This window comes from Polypterus senegalus, chromosome 1 (genome assembly GCF_016835505.1).
Source record: "Polypterus senegalus isolate Bchr_013 chromosome 1, ASM1683550v1, whole genome shotgun sequence".
Lineage (NCBI taxonomy): Eukaryota > Metazoa > Chordata > Cladistia > Polypteriformes > Polypteridae > Polypterus > Polypterus senegalus.
In genome coordinates this window covers 123,917,566-123,936,398 of record NC_053154.1, presented here as the reverse complement: position 1 = coordinate 123,936,398, position 18,833 = coordinate 123,917,566, and the positions used below count along the sequence as shown (strand labels likewise).

General features: G+C 39.0%; 1 protein-coding gene across 1 annotated transcript; it reads right to left on the bottom strand.

Moving 5' to 3' along the window:
• On the bottom strand, positions 1-7,002 carry LOC120518145 (extracellular calcium-sensing receptor-like). Its single transcript, XM_039740770.1, has 6 exons — positions 6,851-7,002; positions 5,966-6,262; positions 4,710-5,532; positions 4,240-4,467; positions 2,989-3,112; positions 1-896 (listed from the first exon to the last, which is right to left on the bottom strand). Exons 1-6 carry the CDS (start codon positions 6,937-6,939, stop codon positions 1-3), a joined length of 2,457 nt encoding a protein of 818 aa, XP_039596704.1. The 5' UTR covers positions 6,940-7,002.
• Between the last annotated feature and the right edge of the window lie 11,831 nt (positions 7,003-18,833).

The window sequence follows — 18,833 nt, the reverse complement described above, 5'->3', positions numbered from 1 at the left end:
TTATCTGCCCATAAGAGCTTTCTTTGTATTCTTTTCTGGCTTGAGCAGAATAATATAACACTTTGGAGCAAAAATTGCACCAAGCAGACCAAAACTTGATGCCAGAATTGCAAAAATTTCAACGGCCACGGTGTACTTTCCAGGAGAGCTGATATAGGCAGGTATAAATGTTATCCAGACAGCACAGAAGATGAGCATGCTGAAAGTGATGAACTTGGCTTCATTAAATGTGTCTGGAAGATTTCTTGCAAGAAAAGCCAATAGGAAAGAGATGCCAGCCAATAAACCAATGTAACCCAGAAGGCAACTGAATCCAATAAAAGATCCAACATCGCACTCAAATATAATTTTTGAGTTTTGATGTTTAATATTTTTAGAGGAAAAGGGAGGGGCTGAGGTCAACCACACCACACATATAAGTGACTGAATAAAAGTAAACATGAAGATTGTGCCTCGTTGCTGTGTTGCACCAAACCACTTCATCATATTATTTCCCGGCAGTGTGGCCTTAAATGCCATAATGACAACAATTGTTTTTACAAGAATGCAAGAAATGCTCAGAACAAAGCTGATTCCAAACACCACATGCCTCAACATGCAGGTTGCATTTGAAGGCTCTCCAATAAAACACAGAGAGCAAAGGAAGCAGAGTGTTAAAGACAAAAGCAAAAGAAAGCTCAGTTCTGAATTGTTGGCTTTTACAACTGGAGTATTTCGATAGTAAATAAAAACGATTAAAACACTGACAGACAGGCAACTTCCAAATATCGCTGTTGTTGTGAGTGTTATTCCCATAGCATCTTCATATGAAAGAAATTCAATCTCTTTTAGAATGCACTGAGTCCTGGAAGGATTTGACCAGAAATCAGATGAGCACTGAGAGCATTCAATGGAATCTGAAATTAAATTGTAGATATATAAACGAAGCATTATTTTATATAAAAGATATTGGTAAAGTATTTAAGTGAAACTAATAAATACTATAACTGGTATCTGTAACAACTGAAAAACAGTTGAACTTTCATCTAAAAACATTATGTTCAGATCAATGCATTATTTAAAACACTTAGATAAATTATACATACACGACAAATGTAAATTATCAGAGTGTGCAGATGTACTCAGACATTTAAATGAAAAGAATATACTGCAAAGGTAAAATAAACTGAAAAGGCTGCACTGATTGGGACCCTACATTTTAAATACAGTAAATGTTCATCACTTCCTGTAATGGGGGATACAGTAGGACAGTTTAAAATACTGCTGCCTACCAACACCAGAATCACAAATTGTGTGTATGGAGTCTGCACGAGTTTCTTGTGTTTAGGCGTGCTATATGACTGCTATCGTTGTCGAGGAACTCCAGGCACTCGACAAACAGATTCAGAAACTCCTGTCTAGACGAAGGTACCTCAGAGACTTGAAGACTCGGCTGCTGGACAAACCACACCAAACAACCGAAGCCGGCGTAACATCAACCCCACCTCGTGCGCTCAAGTCCAAGGGCAAGTAAGCTTCGCGCCTCGTAGGAACTAAATCCAGAATCAGTTCCATATCATATTTTTATAAACGATCTTATTAGTGATAGAAACATTGATTTTATTGCACTAAATGAAACATGGCTTAATTCAATGGGCGGCAGTTTTAATCGAATCTGCGCCCGGATTACAGTTTTACTCGTGCGACCGCCAGGGAAAAAGGGGCGGTTTGGCAAACATTTACTCGAGCGATTAAAATGTAAAGATGTTAGTTTTGGTAAATTTAAGTCCTTTGAGTATCTCGCCGTTGTTATTCATGGAGATTCTCACGTTCTATATTATCCGTGTATAGACCTCCTAAATATAACGCGTCTTTCCTTGAGGAATTCTCTGACTTAATGTCAATTTTAGTTACAAACTATGATGCACTCTTAATAGTCGGCGACTTTAACTTTCATGTCGACAATCAGTGTGACTGAAAACCATACAGTTTAGGTGAACTGAAGACTCTAAACTGGCCTAATACCAGTGACTATGTGTGTATGAATGACTATACCCTGCAATGGACAGGGATCCATCCAGTGTTCATTCATGATTGCACCTAATGTTGCTCTGATTACTAGGAAAACTAGTGGATTTGGAAAAACAGATGGACTACAACAGATAAAAAAATGGAAAAATAAATCTTATGAAAATTATATTTTAAATAGTAAACTGAAATGAAAAGCTGCCATTCATTAAAATGAATCAGTGCCACTGTGGCATAATCAGTGCCACAGTGGCATTACAGCTTCAGAATTTTTGGTTCACATCTGTGATGTTTTCAATCAACACCACACACCATGTCCATGTAAGTTAAATGCTGAGGTTTCCTTCCATATCTCTTAAAGAAATGGAGGTCAGGGTACCTGGAAGCTCTCAAATGCACCAGGATGTTTGAATTACGGCTGTGACTCTGAGATTAATCTGTGATGGCCCAGTGTTCTGGCCAGGGTCTAGGGGAGTTTGTACTCAGTACAGCTGGAATAATCTTCAGCCCTAATGTGACCCGTATTGGAATATCAAATGACAGATTTTTTTAAGCTTCAAATAAACAGCTAAAGTAATTTTTTTCCCTTATACATCCATCCATGCCTGTGCAGCTCAATTTGTATTTAATGAAATTAACATTTCAAAATTCAGGTTATCATGTCCATACATCCACTTCCTTAAAATGTCTACATTATTCAGGTTTGCAGGTAGCTGCTGCCTATAAGTTGTTTTGTGTGGTGTTTGCTGTATGTATATATGAAAGTGGCCTTAGGTGTAGTGTTGTTATAGTTTGACTTTTTTAAATTTCAATATTTATTTATGTTGTCTCATGATAAGTCCTAGAAAGCTCCCAAATTGTCGCTATCTATTTCACCTTTGGGAAGACAGTTTGTTCAGGTTAGTAATTTGAAACTATGTTATTTGCTGATTATACACTGCACGGAAAATGCCTTTCCCTCTTAACAGCTTTTGTGCTCACCAGTTTCTTTGCTAATTTCTCCATCTGCACACGGTAAACAGTCAAAACAGCATACTGGCTGTCCTTTCCTGGTGGCTTTTCTAGTTCCAGGTTGGCAACTTTTGCTGCAGACAGACTCGGGAACCTAGCAAAAGAAATTATTGTTCAGGGCAAATAAAATACTGAGTTCAAAAAATATAAATGAAAATTAAGTAATATATATTATCTTATACTGATATATAATACTTAAAAATGAATATAGTGTACGTATTTCCTTATATGCAAGAAGCCACAGTAAACAGATATGAATGTTATGGACCTAACTATTTAATATAATTTATTATTGTAACTCTGTATTAATCTGTAAAATGAATCACTTATAAGGGTATTTTGAAGGGAATACATGACAGAGGTAAAAATAATCTTATTCATATAATATCACAAATTAATTTAGATATTCAAAATGCAGAACTAATTTTTCACATAAGACAATAAAAATGATATACCCTTTATATTTGGGACTCATAAAATCACACTCAAATTTAACAGAGCAATTAAATAGATATGCTGAAACACACATTAACATCACTAACTTATTTTACAATAATAATTAAACAATTCATAATTTGCACATAATGCCCTGAAATTTTCAGTAGAGTGTCATTTTGAAAAGTCTTTGTAAGAAAGTCATCAGGGAAGAATTACATTTGTAGAATAAATCAGGAAACTTTTAAAGCAGACTTCAGAATATCATATAAAAATAGTAGAATAAGGCAGAGATATGTTGGATAAAAAAAAGACAATGAGCTACGATTGTGTAAAAAATAGAGTAAACAATTTACAGGACAGTTTTTTCCACACTTGTGTTTTGCTTTAGACTGTGTGTAGGGTGTGTTGTGTTATTTAGAAGGCTCTGAAAGGTAGTGTGTAGTGTAAAAATGGCTGGTCACTCAGCACTTTCCACAATTTCTCCACATCTGAAATCTCAAGTGGTAACATCTGGCCACATACATTCTTCAAATGTGTTCTAGTATCTTAAGTAATATATATGTAGCTGACAAAAGTTAATCATTAAAGAATTAACTGGCTGCATTCTTTATTAACATTGAAGGAAATCCTAAAATATTTTCCTTCAAGAATGAAAATGACTCATTGGGGACAAAACGTTCACTGAAAAAGAGAAACAGAAATACCAGCTATCACATTTAGATAATTACAGCACTTGAAATATCAACCAAAACTAGTAATAGTAATGAAACACTTTCATTCTACCTTTCCAGAATCAAAGTTCCAAAAGATGTCCTTTTCACTGAGGAAAACCTCTTGTCCTTTACTTGCTGCTTTGTCATAAACACCTATGGTTTTAATGGTCACTGAGCCATCACCAGCTCTTTGCCAGTTTACTATGTCATAGATTGCAAGAGCATCCCCGTTTTCATCAAACACCACTCTTTCTCCGAGTCGATTGGTGAAATTTACTTTCTTTAAATAATGCATCAACTTATGAAATAAAAAAAAAATCTTTTTAGTTTTATGATATGATTATTATAATGATATTTAAGAGCATGTAATTCTACCCATCATATAAATTGATTTCTATGTTTCACTAAACACAAAAGCAAGACCACTATTTATCCATCATTTTGAATGCATTTCCATATCATTTTTAACATTAAACAGCCTTATACTACACTACTGAAAACATCTGGCTTTCAAAATCATGTATGATAGGACATTCCTACCTGCCAGGGTTGCAGACTTTTGATATCAGCACAAGTGTTGTTTTCAAAGGGCCCTTTTCCATTTTCACAGAGCATTAATTGATGGAGTGCATGTGCTAAAGCATACACGGCTTTATAAACGTTATATGTAGCCCTTGATTCAGACACATCGGTATATGCAGTCCTAGAGCTATTTATATCTTCATATCCTGTGCAAACTTTGGGGACTGGAAGTGCAGAATCATTTTGTTTGCTAATGTCTTGAAATTTGCATCCGAACATTGTCTCCCAGAAGCGAGGAAGCAAATTATTGTTTGGATCAAAACTTGGTTGGATCTGAAGAAGAAAGTTTTCCAATTCTGGAATTTCCCCTCTGCGAATAGCAATGCCAATTGTCCCACCAAATGATGGAAAGTTCTCATTGGTTGCTAAAATATTTGACGTGCTCCATGCCTCACTGGCAATCCACTGTCTCCCAGTTACGTTTTGCCGAATGATCTCTGCAGACAAGACTAATAAGTCTGCTCTTGGAGAAAAAACAACAATGACTTTTGCGGTTGATTTCTTTATCGTATTGACTATCTGAAGATACCTTTCCCTTTCTTGAGCTTTGGGAAAAGTTTCTGTAAAGGCAATGCAACCAAATGAGCTCATTTCTTCATGGAAACTTTTTACTGCAGATTGCCCGTATTCATCATCAGTCCCTATAACACCCACCCAAGTCCATCCAAAATGCTTAATAATTTGTACCATAGCTTGAACTTGGAAGGCATCACTGGGAACCGTCCTAAAAAAGGATGGATAGTCTATTTTGTTACTTAAACAAGAGCATGTGGCATAATAGCTGATCTGGAGAAGAAGAAACCAAAACAATGCATTATTTTATCTGACAAGATCATTATACTTGGTTATTTTTAAATAAGCATCCTTAGTGTTATTCATCAAAAAAAATATATGTTACTAATGTTATATTTTTTATCAACTGAAAATAAAACCACACAGCCCCGCATAATTAGCATGTGTGATTAATTAATACATTTTAATACTTTATATGTAAATGTAAGTTTCAAGCTCATGGAAGTATTTTGAAAATTATATACAGTATATTATAAATGTCATTGTTTTCTTGAGCTGACTTTTTTTTAGGTTATGACTTGCTATATGACTGAAGATTTCATAGTCAGTGTAGTTGTCTAGTGTATCTGTATTGTATGTATAGGTTTTAAGGGGAAGCCATTAGGTATTCTGAATACATTTATTTTTAAATATAAATAAACCTTACCAGAGGCATTCTGAAGAGACCCAGAATCCTTTCTATTGCAATAGAATATGATGATCGAGGGTCTCCAACAACTGCAACAACTGGGGGCAATCCTTTACAGTTGTACTCCATTACATTGTCATCCAGGCCTCCAATTAGTGCTATTGCAGCTCTGAGGGCAACCTGAAGGTGTATGCAATTGTCATATATCCAGTACCCCAGTGTTATGTTGGGAAGAAGGCTCTGATCCTTGTTTATTTCTTCAATGGCAAACATCATTGTATGTGCCCACTGAAATACTTCAAAATCTAGGCTATTCACATAGAGTACAAACAATAATTATTGTATATAATTACATACTAGGAAAATTCAGAGTAATACTGTACGGCTCATAAAGCATTTATAGTTTTGCTTTAACTGATCAGTGCCCAATATGTACTGCATTAATTTTAATTGTTTAGTTTGGTGTAGCTTATTTATATCACACTGTGTATTTTTGAACTAGTGTCTGGCTTACATTTGTTTTATTAATCATTAAGCAGCTTTTAAAATTTAAAACAAACAGCAAAGTAATTCAAATTAAGATATATATAACAAACATGGCAAAGTAATTACAATTAATATACACTATGTAACTATTGAATTATATTTTATCAGATGCTGTAGCAATTTAAACAGTATTATTTTAATATTATTTCTAACTATATGCTGCTGTAGTCAACTTTACCTTTAAATAGAATTAAAAGAAACCTTATCCAAAAATGTATTTTTCAACATGGAGTTTCTGTTAAACCAATTTCAATTAAATTGTTAATAAACTTGCAAGGCACAATGAAACAGTACTCCACCTAAACATCTTTGATGAGTAAAGTGTAAAAAAATCAACACAGCTTTGACTCACCTATCACACTTCCATACCCCGGGCTTAGAGGTAAAGGAAAAATCAGGTGGTATATTTTTATAGCTCACTTCAAAAATACCACCTAACATAATATCACCTTTTTTGAACAGAGTCTGCAACTGAAATTTTTCTTGTATTCTGCATACGGGTTCAGAGAAACTGATAACAGAAAAAGTAAAAGCAATCCATATATGTAAAAGTGGTTTCATTTTTTTTCAGTAGTAGCAATGTTTAGGTAAACATTTGAAAATTTAAGAGCTCATTTTATACATTGAATAATCTCATGAGGTCTAGGAAAATAATTAATAAATTCAGCCTATTACATTTGGGGCTGAGCTAAACAATTACTCAAACAATGTTATTTAGATACAGAGAAAATGATCACATAGTAAACTTCTACATTCTAAAATTATGCTGTGCATTGTATTCCAGTGGAGTTTCTGTTACTTGCCTATGCTTTTCCTCAAGTCGATCCATAGTATATTCACATGCAGAATAACTCTGTTAGATCATATTTTTTACGCATCTTTCTTAAAGGTATACATTGTTAGGCATGGTTAGTACTTAAGATACTGACTTTTGATTCACATAATTATAAAATTCGGTACATGCCTCTGGGTTACCAAGAGAATTACACATAAAATGTTTTTGCTAAATAATAAATACCATATAATAAAAACATACTTAGACTAGTTTAAATGCAGTATGTTGAGGCCTAAAATATGTGCTATTAATGTTTTTTTTTGGAAGTAGAATCAACATGGATGGGTGTATTTCATCTTGGAGGTCTTTTGAATGGCAAGTGCAGGTTAAGACAGACCTTGGTGCTGTGCTGAAAGATGGATATCATAATGAGGTGGTATGTACTCTTTGGGAATAGAGCGGCAAGGGCTCTTATGTGAAAAAATGACACTGGGAAAATAGCAGAAGTTTTAAAGGAATTTCACCAAAAAGGCAAAATATATAAAATGGCTTCTACTGCATGTTATGAAAAGCAAGCTGCTTTGGGTTGGGTTGGCTCTTTAAGTGAAAGCTAGTAAAATAGGGATGACTGGGGTGTGCCCCAGGATGTATGGATGATTTACCTTGAAAGTAATTCTGGAATGCCTTTTGAAACCACCTCATGGTCAGTGGCCAGCTACACTAAGAAGATGTGGAAGAGAGACTAGAGGTGTGGTTAAGAATCTATTGGTTATGAGGAAAAGAAAGAAGGAAGTTGTACATTGTGGACTGTCAACAGTGCTGACTAGTCTTATATCGAAACAAAGAAGGTGATGAAACTACTATCTGTTTAATTTGTACTTTGTCTCTTCATCTGTTTATTTCCTCTCCTTGTGTATTTTCTTATTTAATAAGACACTCTTTTTCTGTTACTTTGGTCTCCTTATCAGTTTTCAAGATTGAATGATATTATGAGAGTTCCTTTATTGTTTAAAATGCTATATACTGTATAGCTGCTAGTGATTACTGATACTAATATTGTATATATATATATATATATAAATATATATATATATATATATATATATATATATATATATATATATATATATATATTCTAGATGCCCCTGTCCTGGCTGGGATGCCTGTCCAGCCCATGTGGCATCTACAATATAAACTGCTCAAAAAAATTAAAGGAACGCTTTGAAAACACATCAGATCTTAATGGGAAAAAAAAAATCATGCTGGATATCTATACTGATATGGACTGGGTAATGTGTTAGGAACAAAAGAATGCCACAGTGTTTGATGGAAATGAAAATTATTAATCTACAGAGGGCTGAACTCAAAGACACCCCGAAAATCAAAGTGAAAAAATTATGCGGCAGGCTAGTCCATTTTGATGAAATTTCATTGCAGCAACTCAAAATCGTACTCAGTAGTTTGTAATGCCCCCATGTGCTTGTATGCATGCCTGACAACATCTGGGGGGGGGGCGACTGATGATGTCCTGGGGGATCTCCTCCCAGATCTGGACCAGGGCATTACTGAGCTCCTGGACAGTCTGAGGTGCAACCTGGCGGATTTGGATGGACCAAAACATAATGCCCCAGAGGTGTTCTATTGGATTTAGGTCAGGTGAGCGTGGGGGCCAGTCAATGGTATCAATTTCTTCATCTTCCAGAGACTGCCTGCATACTCTCACCACATGAGGCTGGGCATTGTCGTGCACCAGGAGGAACCCAGGAACCACTGTACCAGCATAGGGTCTGACAGTGGGTCCAAGGATTTCATCCTGATACCTAATGGCAGTCAAGGTGCCGTTGTCTAGCCTGTAGAGGTCTGTGCGTCCCTCCATGGATATGCCTCCCGAAATCATCACTGACCCACCACCAAAATAGTCATGCTGCAAGATGTTACAGGCAGCATGACATTCTCCATGGTTTCTCCAGACCCTTTCATGTTGGTGACATGTGCTCAGGGTGAACCTGCTGTCATCTGTGAAAAACACAGACAGGTAGACCTATCAATTCTGGTATTCTATGGTAAATGCCAATCGAGGTCCACGGTGCCGGGCAGTGAGCACAGGGCCCACTAGAGGACATTGGGCCCTCAGGCCACCCTCATGAAGTCTGTTTCTGATTGTTTGGTCAGAGACATTTACACCAGTGGCCTGCTGGAGGTCATTTTGTGGGGCTCTGGCAGTGCTCATCCTGTTCCTCCTTGCCCAAAGGAGCAGATATCGGTCCTGTTGATGGGTTAAGGACCTTCTGCGACCCTGTCCAGCTCTCCTAGAGTAACTGCCTGTCTCCTGGAATATCCTCCAAGCCTTTGAGACTGTGCTGGTAGACACAGCAAACCTTCTGGCAATGGCATGTATTGATGTGCCATCCTGGAGAAGTTGGACTACCTGTGCAACCCCTGAAAGGTCCAGGTATCACCTCATGCACCCAGTAGTGACACTGACCAAAGCCAAATGCAAAACTAGTGAAAAACAGTCAGATAAGATGAGGAGGGGAAAATGTCAGTGGCCTCCACCTGTTAAACCATTCCTGTTTTGGGGGTCGTCTCATTGTTGCCCCTCTAGTGCACCTGTTGTTAAATTCATCAACACCAAAGCAGCTGAAACTGATTAACAACCCCCGTGCTACTTAACTGACCAGATCAATATCCCAGAAATTTCATGAGCAGTTTATATATATATATATATATATATATTGTGAACGATAGGCGCTCGCTCCCTTGAACCCCTGTCCACGACTCCAGACACCAGGTAAAAGTCCAAATGTTGACTTTATTTTTCTTCCACAGTGCACAAAGCACACTCTCCACCACAATACTCATATAAATCACAATAATAACAAATAACCAATCCTCCAGCTCCCAGACGCATTGCCACCCTTCTACCCAGCTCAGCTCATTGTCTGTGAGTTCCCATTGTCCTTTTATACTCCCTGACCCGGAGGTGTTTCTGCCCAACAGTCCACAAGTCCTTATTCCTTCCGGGTCAGGGTAAATAGTCCTTTTCTTCAACCCGGATTCCGTCGCTCTTCCTATGACGAACCTCCGGGTCACAGAGCACGAAGAAGCCCTCGGTCCTCCCTGCAGCTCCCTCCTGTGGCCCCCACGGCATCCAGCAGGGCTTTGCATAAAAACTCCATTGTCCATGATGCCCTGCTGGTCTTCTGGGGACCTCCACGCTGCAAGGAGGGCTCCACCTGGCGGCTTGGGGGTATTGGCCGGGATAAATGGCCGGCCATCCTTCACAGTATCCCCCCCCCAGCGACGAATTATTATTCGGAGCAGCCTGCCCCGAGAGGGAAGTCTTCTTCCAAGAGGACGTCCTGGTTGAGCCTTGATTAATACGAACATCTTGGTCCCTGGAGAACCTAGGGGGAATATTATTCCAAATCGACATCTTGTCCCCCTCTCTCCAAGGACAGTTCCGCCAAATATGGCCCAACCTTCGGCACCCATAACACTGCCTCTGTCCTCCTGGTATTCTCCCCCTACGGGACTGAAAACAATAAGGAAATGTTAGGTCCGCCCCTTTTGCTGGGAGAGAAACCCCTGCCGCCTCTAACGGTGCTTTCTCTATTTCTTTCTTGTCAGGAGACCTTGGTTTAATCTTAGAGCCCTCCTGTTTAATCTGGGGCTTATATACAGTCTGGGTCTCTCTATTACAAGAAGAGAGCCCCTTTACTGTCTGCACCCCTCTTGATTTACAAATTACCGGTGGCGGGTCTTAGGGCCGCTCGCCCGGGAATCAGCACTGTCTAGCTGCCCCGGATCGATTAGCCCTTCCGCTGACCACTCGGTTAACGTACCGGCCTCTCTTGTAGGGTACGCCATGTATTGGCATCCGCTACTTATTAAACGCGGGCCCGGATCACACCGCGTCCCTCTATTATGTACGATACGGGTCTCGCTTACCTGTATCGCCGCATCATTCATTACGGGAGGCTCCCCACCAAATCGCCGCACGTAGGCCCTCACCTTCTCCAACGCTCTCTGGCTGCCGCTCCCAATTCCCCGACGATCTTTTCAATGGTCGTCAGGACCTGTAAGACACTCGCTTCAGGCTCGATTAGTTTTTTGAGCTCCCGCAAGTTTATATAATTATTTATTTCGACCGGCATAAGACTTACTTCCTTGTCTGTCTTCTCTGCCGGCCGGGAGCCAATGAGCACGCCCGCTTCAGGCACGTGCTCTGGCGGACTCATGGAGGCTTCTGGGACTTGGAGTTCTCAGAGGGTCGAGTTGCCTTCTTCGGCGAACTGCGGTCTGTCTTTAATATTTTTGCGACATCCCGATCAGCTACTTCCCGACCCTCCTTACCTTCTTGTGGGTTGAGCGATGCCTCGCTCGCCTCCCCCTTCCCCTTCGGAAAGACCAAGTCCGTTCCTTCGGGCTCGAAGGTGCAAACAGCAGGATGCAGAGCTCCTCCTTCCCAGAATGCACCGGGTTTGCTACCGTGTCCCTGTTGGCTGCCATCATGCGGAACTCGACTTCTAGGCACTCTGGCTTCGACAGGAGAAGGCCGTCGTCGTCGGGGCAGTCTCCTTTTTCCCTCGGAGCCTCCAGGTGGTCATCTCCAAGGTACATGCACGGGACAAGGTGAGAAACAATAAAAGGATTTTTAATGTCGTTCCCGGCACGTACCTTAGAGGGATCGTTGCTTCCTGGAGGTTTCTCCGGACTTGTAAGGCCTCTCCTTAACTCCTCCCGAGCGTCGGCCATTGCACCTACGGCACTCCCGCTGGCGTTGTCGCTTTGCTTGCCCTTCTTCTTTCCCATTTTGGACTCGTTTGTTTCGGGTTTTGGCGATGCTGTGGTAATTCCTGATTCTGTAGTCTTCTCGGGGTTCGTTACCCACAGAAATATTTTATTCAGGTCCTCTGCAAACGACGCTAGAGTATCCTGCCGACTACGCCACTGTGAACGATAGGGGGCGCTCTCGCTCCCTTGAACCCCTGTCCACGACTCCAGACACCAGGTAAAAGTCCAAATGTTGACTTTATTTTTCTTCCATTGTCCATGATGCCCTGCTGGTCTTCTGGGGACCTCCACGCTGCAAGGAGGGCTCCACCTTGCGGCTTGGGGGTATTGGCCGGGATAAATGGCTGGCCATCCTTCACAATATATATATACACACACACATATATACACACACACATACATACATAAACACACATATATACACATAAATACATATATATATATACATACACACACATATATAAACATATGTATACATATACATACATATCTACATATACACACACACACACATATATATAGATTGTGGCAGTAGGGGGCACTAGTGCTCCTTTGAACCCTCAGGTACAACTCCAAACACTAGGTAAAAGTCCAAGACTTCTTTATTTCTTCACAGAACGTGGACAAAGCACCCTCCACACTACTCATATATTTCACTACTAAATAAACAATCCACTAACTACAATAATCACTCCTCCTCGCCCAGACACATTGCTCCTCTCCCACCCAGCACAGCTCAGTGTCTGGACTGAGGCACCGTCGTTTTATAGCCCCTGACCCGGAGGTGTTTCTGTCCCATCAATCCATAGTTCCTTATTCCTTCCGGGTCAGGGCAATCAGTCTTTTATTTCACCCTGGGAGCACGTCATTCCTTGCCGTCACGTGACCGTGACGTACTCCCGGGTCATAAGGCACAACAGAGCCCATAAGTCCCCCCACAGCGACTCCTGGTGGTCCCCAAGGTATACAGCAGGGCTGTGTATAAACACTACAGAGTCCATAAGGCCCTGCTGGACCTCCGGGCACGATCCTCTGTCGGGAGAGCTCCTTCAGGCCGGCCGTCCTCCACTATATATATATATATATATATATATATATATACGCTCTTTGGGGTGCGAGCAACCAGGGCCGCTGCTGGCCAAATGGGTGCCCTAAGCAGAAATTTACTTTTGTGCCCCTCCCCCAAATATTACGGAAGTAAAAATAAAATAAAAAAAACACCTAGTTAATGACACCATATGGTCATTATTAATCAATAATCATAATTACCTCTGTGTTTTAATATAATACATTTTAAGTCATTTTGTTTATTTTGATCTGCTTGTATTCATATTAAGAAAGATGCGTTAGTCGTGAAATTATTACCGACATTAAAACAAATTATTAACGTCGACAGAATAAAATAAAGTTTCACAGGATTATGAACGTACCTGAAAGTGATGCACGGGCTTCATCTTGGGCTTTTTTTTTATTTCGTTTCTCGGCGCCGGACTGTTGATGTCTCTTTCCAGGACCAGGCATATTGTTCAATTATTATCATTTTTGGCCAAATAGGCAGCCGTAACAGAGGTGAGGGTGCACCGCGCGCGTCATCACATGTGCTTAGCCTACTCTGTGCTCACCGTAAAATGCAATATATACATTTATATTTTTGTTTATTTGTATATGTATATTAATAATATTAATTTATTATTATAATATATGAAAACAATTTTATTGAGCAGCTGGGATGGTGCCCCCCTGGGAGTTGGTGCCCTACGCAGACTGCGTACTCTGCATATAGGGAGCGGTGGTACTGCGAGCAACTGTTGCTGGGGGTGCCAGAATCCATCAAGGAAGAAAAATGAAATACATTATTTGTACAAAATCTTAATTTATTTATCCATTCCTAAATAATTAAATGGGCAGGCTATTTCGTATCAGTGCAATAAGCTGTTTGTTAAAACGGATGACACCCGCTCTTACGTGCAAGTCTGCGTGGATATTATGAACTATGGTATCTGTTCAGGTTCTATTTAAATTTTAAACAGAAAGAATTTTTATTTAGTCGACAGAAATATCTTTGGTATGTAAGTTAAATGTAGGCATCATTGCATAAATTTTTCTTCACCATACAAATGTAAAGAGTAAATTTGCCTTACATTCCAACCAAAGATATTTGTGTCGACTAAATAGAACTTGAAAAGATATATTTTTTCGAATGTGATCGCGCAATTCAGACCGAGTTGACGCGCACCGATGCATCGAGCCCACGTGCTATTGTGGTTTCGTCTGCGTGCCTCAATAAGTCACCATCCCCTCGCTCTTACTTTTTTACCGTTCATCTAATGAATACACTGAGTATGGCTTTACCAAAACAATCATTGATGGCGAATAAAGTATTCATTATTCATAAAGCTTCAATTGGTGATCTGTCTTTCTGCATTACCCGCATATTTTTTAATACGTCTCAAACCAAGGGGATGCGAGGGTAAAATAAATTGGGAAGCGCGCATACATACTCAGTGCACCCCCTCTCAGGAACCGAACCTCAGACGTCGGCGTTAGAGGCGAAGCCTCTTTCATTGCGCCACGGCATGTGGTTGTTTCTTACTGCATCAGTAAACAGCTCGTGTTCCTCTTTATCTGAGATGTGACACACAGCATGCACGGGTTTTTTTTTACACTGTCTTCCTTTAGCGTGACATTGACTTTTTCCACCCCACGGCTGTATTTAATGTTAGCTAAGACCCGGCACTTAAAAGTTTCTCTCGCAGTTTCTCTGAGTTTGTGCCAAACACTACCCTGACCATCTCATCTTCCTCTGCATAAGCACAGTCCTTCACCCGTGAATATTTAGCGGCAGGGTTTCTATTGGATTGCCGCTGATGGACGGCCTTATATGGGCAGGCACTAAATTACATCGAGCAGAAGTCTATTATAGTATATGGACGAAAAAATAGGTTCCAGTTATGACCATTACGTGTAGAATTTCGAAATTAAACCTGCCCAACTTTTGCAAGTAAGCTGTAAGGAATGAGCCTGCCAAATTTCAGCCTTCTACCTACACGGGAAGTTGGAGAATTAGTGATGAGTCAGTGAGTCAGTGAGTGAGTGAGTGAGTGAGTGAGGGATTTGCCTTTTATCAGTATATATATATATATATATATATATATATATATATATATATATATATATATATATATATATATATATATATATATATATATATATACCATTATGAGCAATTTTTTGTGTGGTAAGGTGCATTTCCCTGCTAAAAGAGACCACTACTATCAGGGAATGCCATTGCCATGAACTTGTGTACTTGACCTGAATCAATCATTAAGTGGATGGTATGTCAGGGTAACATCCACACTAATGCCAGGACAATATGTTTTCCAACGAGGCACACACACTTGCCAGTCCAAAAGAGCTAAAGGTTAACATAATTCATCAGACCAGGGCACCATTTTACATTGTCTCCATGGTCCAGTTCTGATGCTCACATGCCCATTGGTAAAATAATTTTATCAATATTATTTACTCCTTAGAGAAATGACTTCTTCATCATCAGAAAACCTATAATAGATAAAGGGAAGAAACATCTCAAGTAGATGGTAAAAAATTAAAACAGAATTACAACAGTTGTCTTGTGATGAGGTTATAAAGAATCTCACAGAAAACAGTGAAGGTCTTCAATGACATGACATAATATTTGCTACTGAAAGGCAAATCTAGACCTGGGTTGCTTACTTACCTCAAAAAGCACAATTTCCCTGTTAGGAAAAAATGAACATTAGGCATTTTATACTTTCCTTAAAATCTGACACAAACTATGACAGCTATTTAACCAGAAGAGGTGGTGGAAATACCTAATTAAATTGGAAATGATGTAAATTAGGCACATATATAGCCAAACAGTTTGAGTTAATTAAGGTTTGTAAGATATACTGTATGTCATACAGTATTATTGGAATTACTTGCTGTCTTGGTATCTAAGGGGATCTACCTAGATTAGCAAAGGAGTAGATCTAAATATAAAGGAGAGACACCAATGATGTACAACACACCTTTGTAAAGCTTGCATTTTCTGCAAACAAACTCCTGAAGAACTGCAGCATGCTGTAAAAAGTGGGTCTGCTGTACATCTGTGTAGATAAGGCTGTACAACTCATATTTATTTTGTTTATTACACTGCAGAAAGTAACCAAGTAGACCACATAGGCAAAGCCCCTGTCTTCTATTTACAACAATGCAGGAGTGGGATGATTGTTCTGAGATAAACCAAAAGCCAATTGGGCAAAAACAAGAAGCAGTAACATCTTACTATGATAGGGTTGGCTGTGGAAGGTCACATGGTATTGCAGTAGTAGTGCATGTAGCTTGGGGATACCAAAATGGTACTTCAATTCATGCATTTCCCAAGCTAAGTTTACACTGAAGAATGAATTTATCAAAAGGAAAACAATTGCTTTAACAGCTTGATGGACTGTGTAGTGAATTCAAACATCTCCTACTCAACAGTTTTATTCCAGGAACCTCAGGTTTATTCTGACATCTTTAAAAGGACAGCAGTGGCCCTGAAGGTACTTAGCCTGTAGAAAGGAGGTATAGATGAGGGAAATGGTCCATCGCACCATTGGAAGAGTGCAGCACCCAGATTTGAAAACACCTTGAAGGAAAGATTTTGAGAGTGAACCATGGCTAGCTGAAAATAAGAAAGTTTTTTTGTAAATTTGTAGTTTTACCTCTATTTCGGAGTGGGCAATATACCAGGTAATCCAGTATTCCGAATAAAATTCTTCTTCCACTATGGATTGCATACAAATGTTTTACCAGTATGCTAAAAATTATGTAAAGTTTGCAAAAATATTTAAACATAAAACAAAAAATGTGCATGGAGAAGGAAATGGGAATGGGATTTTGTGTTGGTGTTGCTAATGTAATGTTTTTGTCTATGTACTTGTATCTGAACTGTGAATAATAAGTGAGCCAGTCCTTGTTATGCATGGTGCTGTGTGGTTCAAACTGATTGCTGGGTCAATGCAAACAAAAGGGTAGCACAGGATGAAGTTGTGACTTGTTCTTTGTTTGTTTAACATTGGGGGTGGCAGCAGTACAAGCAAATTAATGAACAAGTGAGCAAAAAATGTTTATCGGTTTCAAAAAGGTGAGTACCTGCTGTTGAATCAGTTTGAGTAGCACAGAGGTAACACACATTTTGACAGGTAAAAGGTGCACCAGTGTGCATAATAAATCAGTTGTCCATTTGTTATTTGTTAATAAACATGTATCATTCTGAAAGGTACATGTAAAAACATCATATTGGTATCTATCAAAATTGTCTAAATTATTAATATGACAATATGGATTTTTAAATATACCACTCACTCCTATCCCAGTTTTAGGAAAGAACAGGAAAACAACATTTAAATTCTGAAAATTTTTATGTTACTTCAAAGGTAGAGTAAATGTTTGCTGAGGGTATGAGGTAATGATGCAATATGATGTTAGCTCAACCAGCCCTGTGTGATCTCCTTTTTGACTTGTCCTGTAGAGGTCCCCCACATTAACAATACCCCAGTCTCATTGGAGGAAATGCCATCACTCCATAAACAAGCAGTTGGGTTGTTTAACCTTCCTCCAGAGGTAACCTCAAAGTGGAAAATTTGTGCACCATTCTTGGTGGAATCACATAGAAGAATGTCTGGTTGGAAAATTGTTTCCAGAAGAAAAACATGAGAGTGATCCAACATTTGGCGAACATCTCTGCATTTTACTGTGGACAGACAGAAGTCATCAAGGAGCATGTAACCTGCGAGATGAAAAAAGCAAGTGGGAACACCACACATGGGAAAGGCGCTATGTAAATAAAATGTATTATTATTATTATTATTATTATAGTAGTAGTAGTAGTAGTAGTATTATTATTATGGGTCATTTGGATGGCATGGCAGCTGAGGAATAGGATAATGATTGCTGATACCAGCTAACTGACTTAATACAGGTAAGCACAGAGGAATATCTCAGATGAGGCAACAAGACAACAAGAAAATCACAGTGGATTGTATTTTCATATTCCACACTATAGGCACTGATTAGTACCCTAACACAGAAATGACTAGACTATGAAAAATAAAGAGGATGAATTTTTATTTTCAGAAAACATACTGTAGATGAATTGAAAGAAAAAATATACAATAAATATAGAAATATACAATCATGTACCCCATGAATGTCTTTCAGGTGTGATTTGTACGAATAGGAATTTCCCAACTGTTACATATAAAATGGCTGCTCTGTTTCTGTGCGCCTCTCCTCACTGCCACTTACTAGGACAATTACATAGTTAGCAATCTACATTTTTTATCGTCAAAATAATATTTCGCTTACAATAATAATTTTTCTTAGTGTCATAAGTCTCACCAACTGGTTTCCAGTTGCACTCTCTGGGTGCAGCATTCTAATATAAAGTGAGGTGGTGGAAGAAGTCTGTCATTTTTTGATTGTGTCACAGAATACCTGTCATTGATTTCTTTTTAGCTGTGCAGTTCTATAATTTGCTAACACTGGTTTACCTAGTCCTATTTATTTTATGACTGGTGCTTGTGAAAGTGTGGGTATGTCTAGTATGCAATGTTGAGTATTTTGTTCAGTCAAATATGAGGCAGATTGTTATTAGAAGTACAGAAGTACAATTTATTAAATCTTTTTGCATTTACAAAAATTCAGATTTCTTTGTTATACATTCCTACAAAATATGATCTAAGACAGTACCACT

Excerpts from the sequence above, each read along its gene's own strand:
- LOC120518145 (XM_039740770.1), bottom strand. The coding sequence starts at position 6,939 with ATGTTAGGTGGTATTTTTGAAGTGAGCTATAAAAATATACCACCTGAT. Across the intron at positions 6,263-6,850 it reads GGGGTATGGAAGTGTGATAG|CCTAGATTTTGAAGTATTTC; the intron begins GTGAGTCAAAGC and ends CTATGTGAATAG. Across the intron at positions 5,533-5,965 it reads TTCAGAATGCCTCTGGTAAG|CTATTATGCCACATGCTCTT; the intron begins GTTTATTTATAT and ends TCTCCAGATCAG.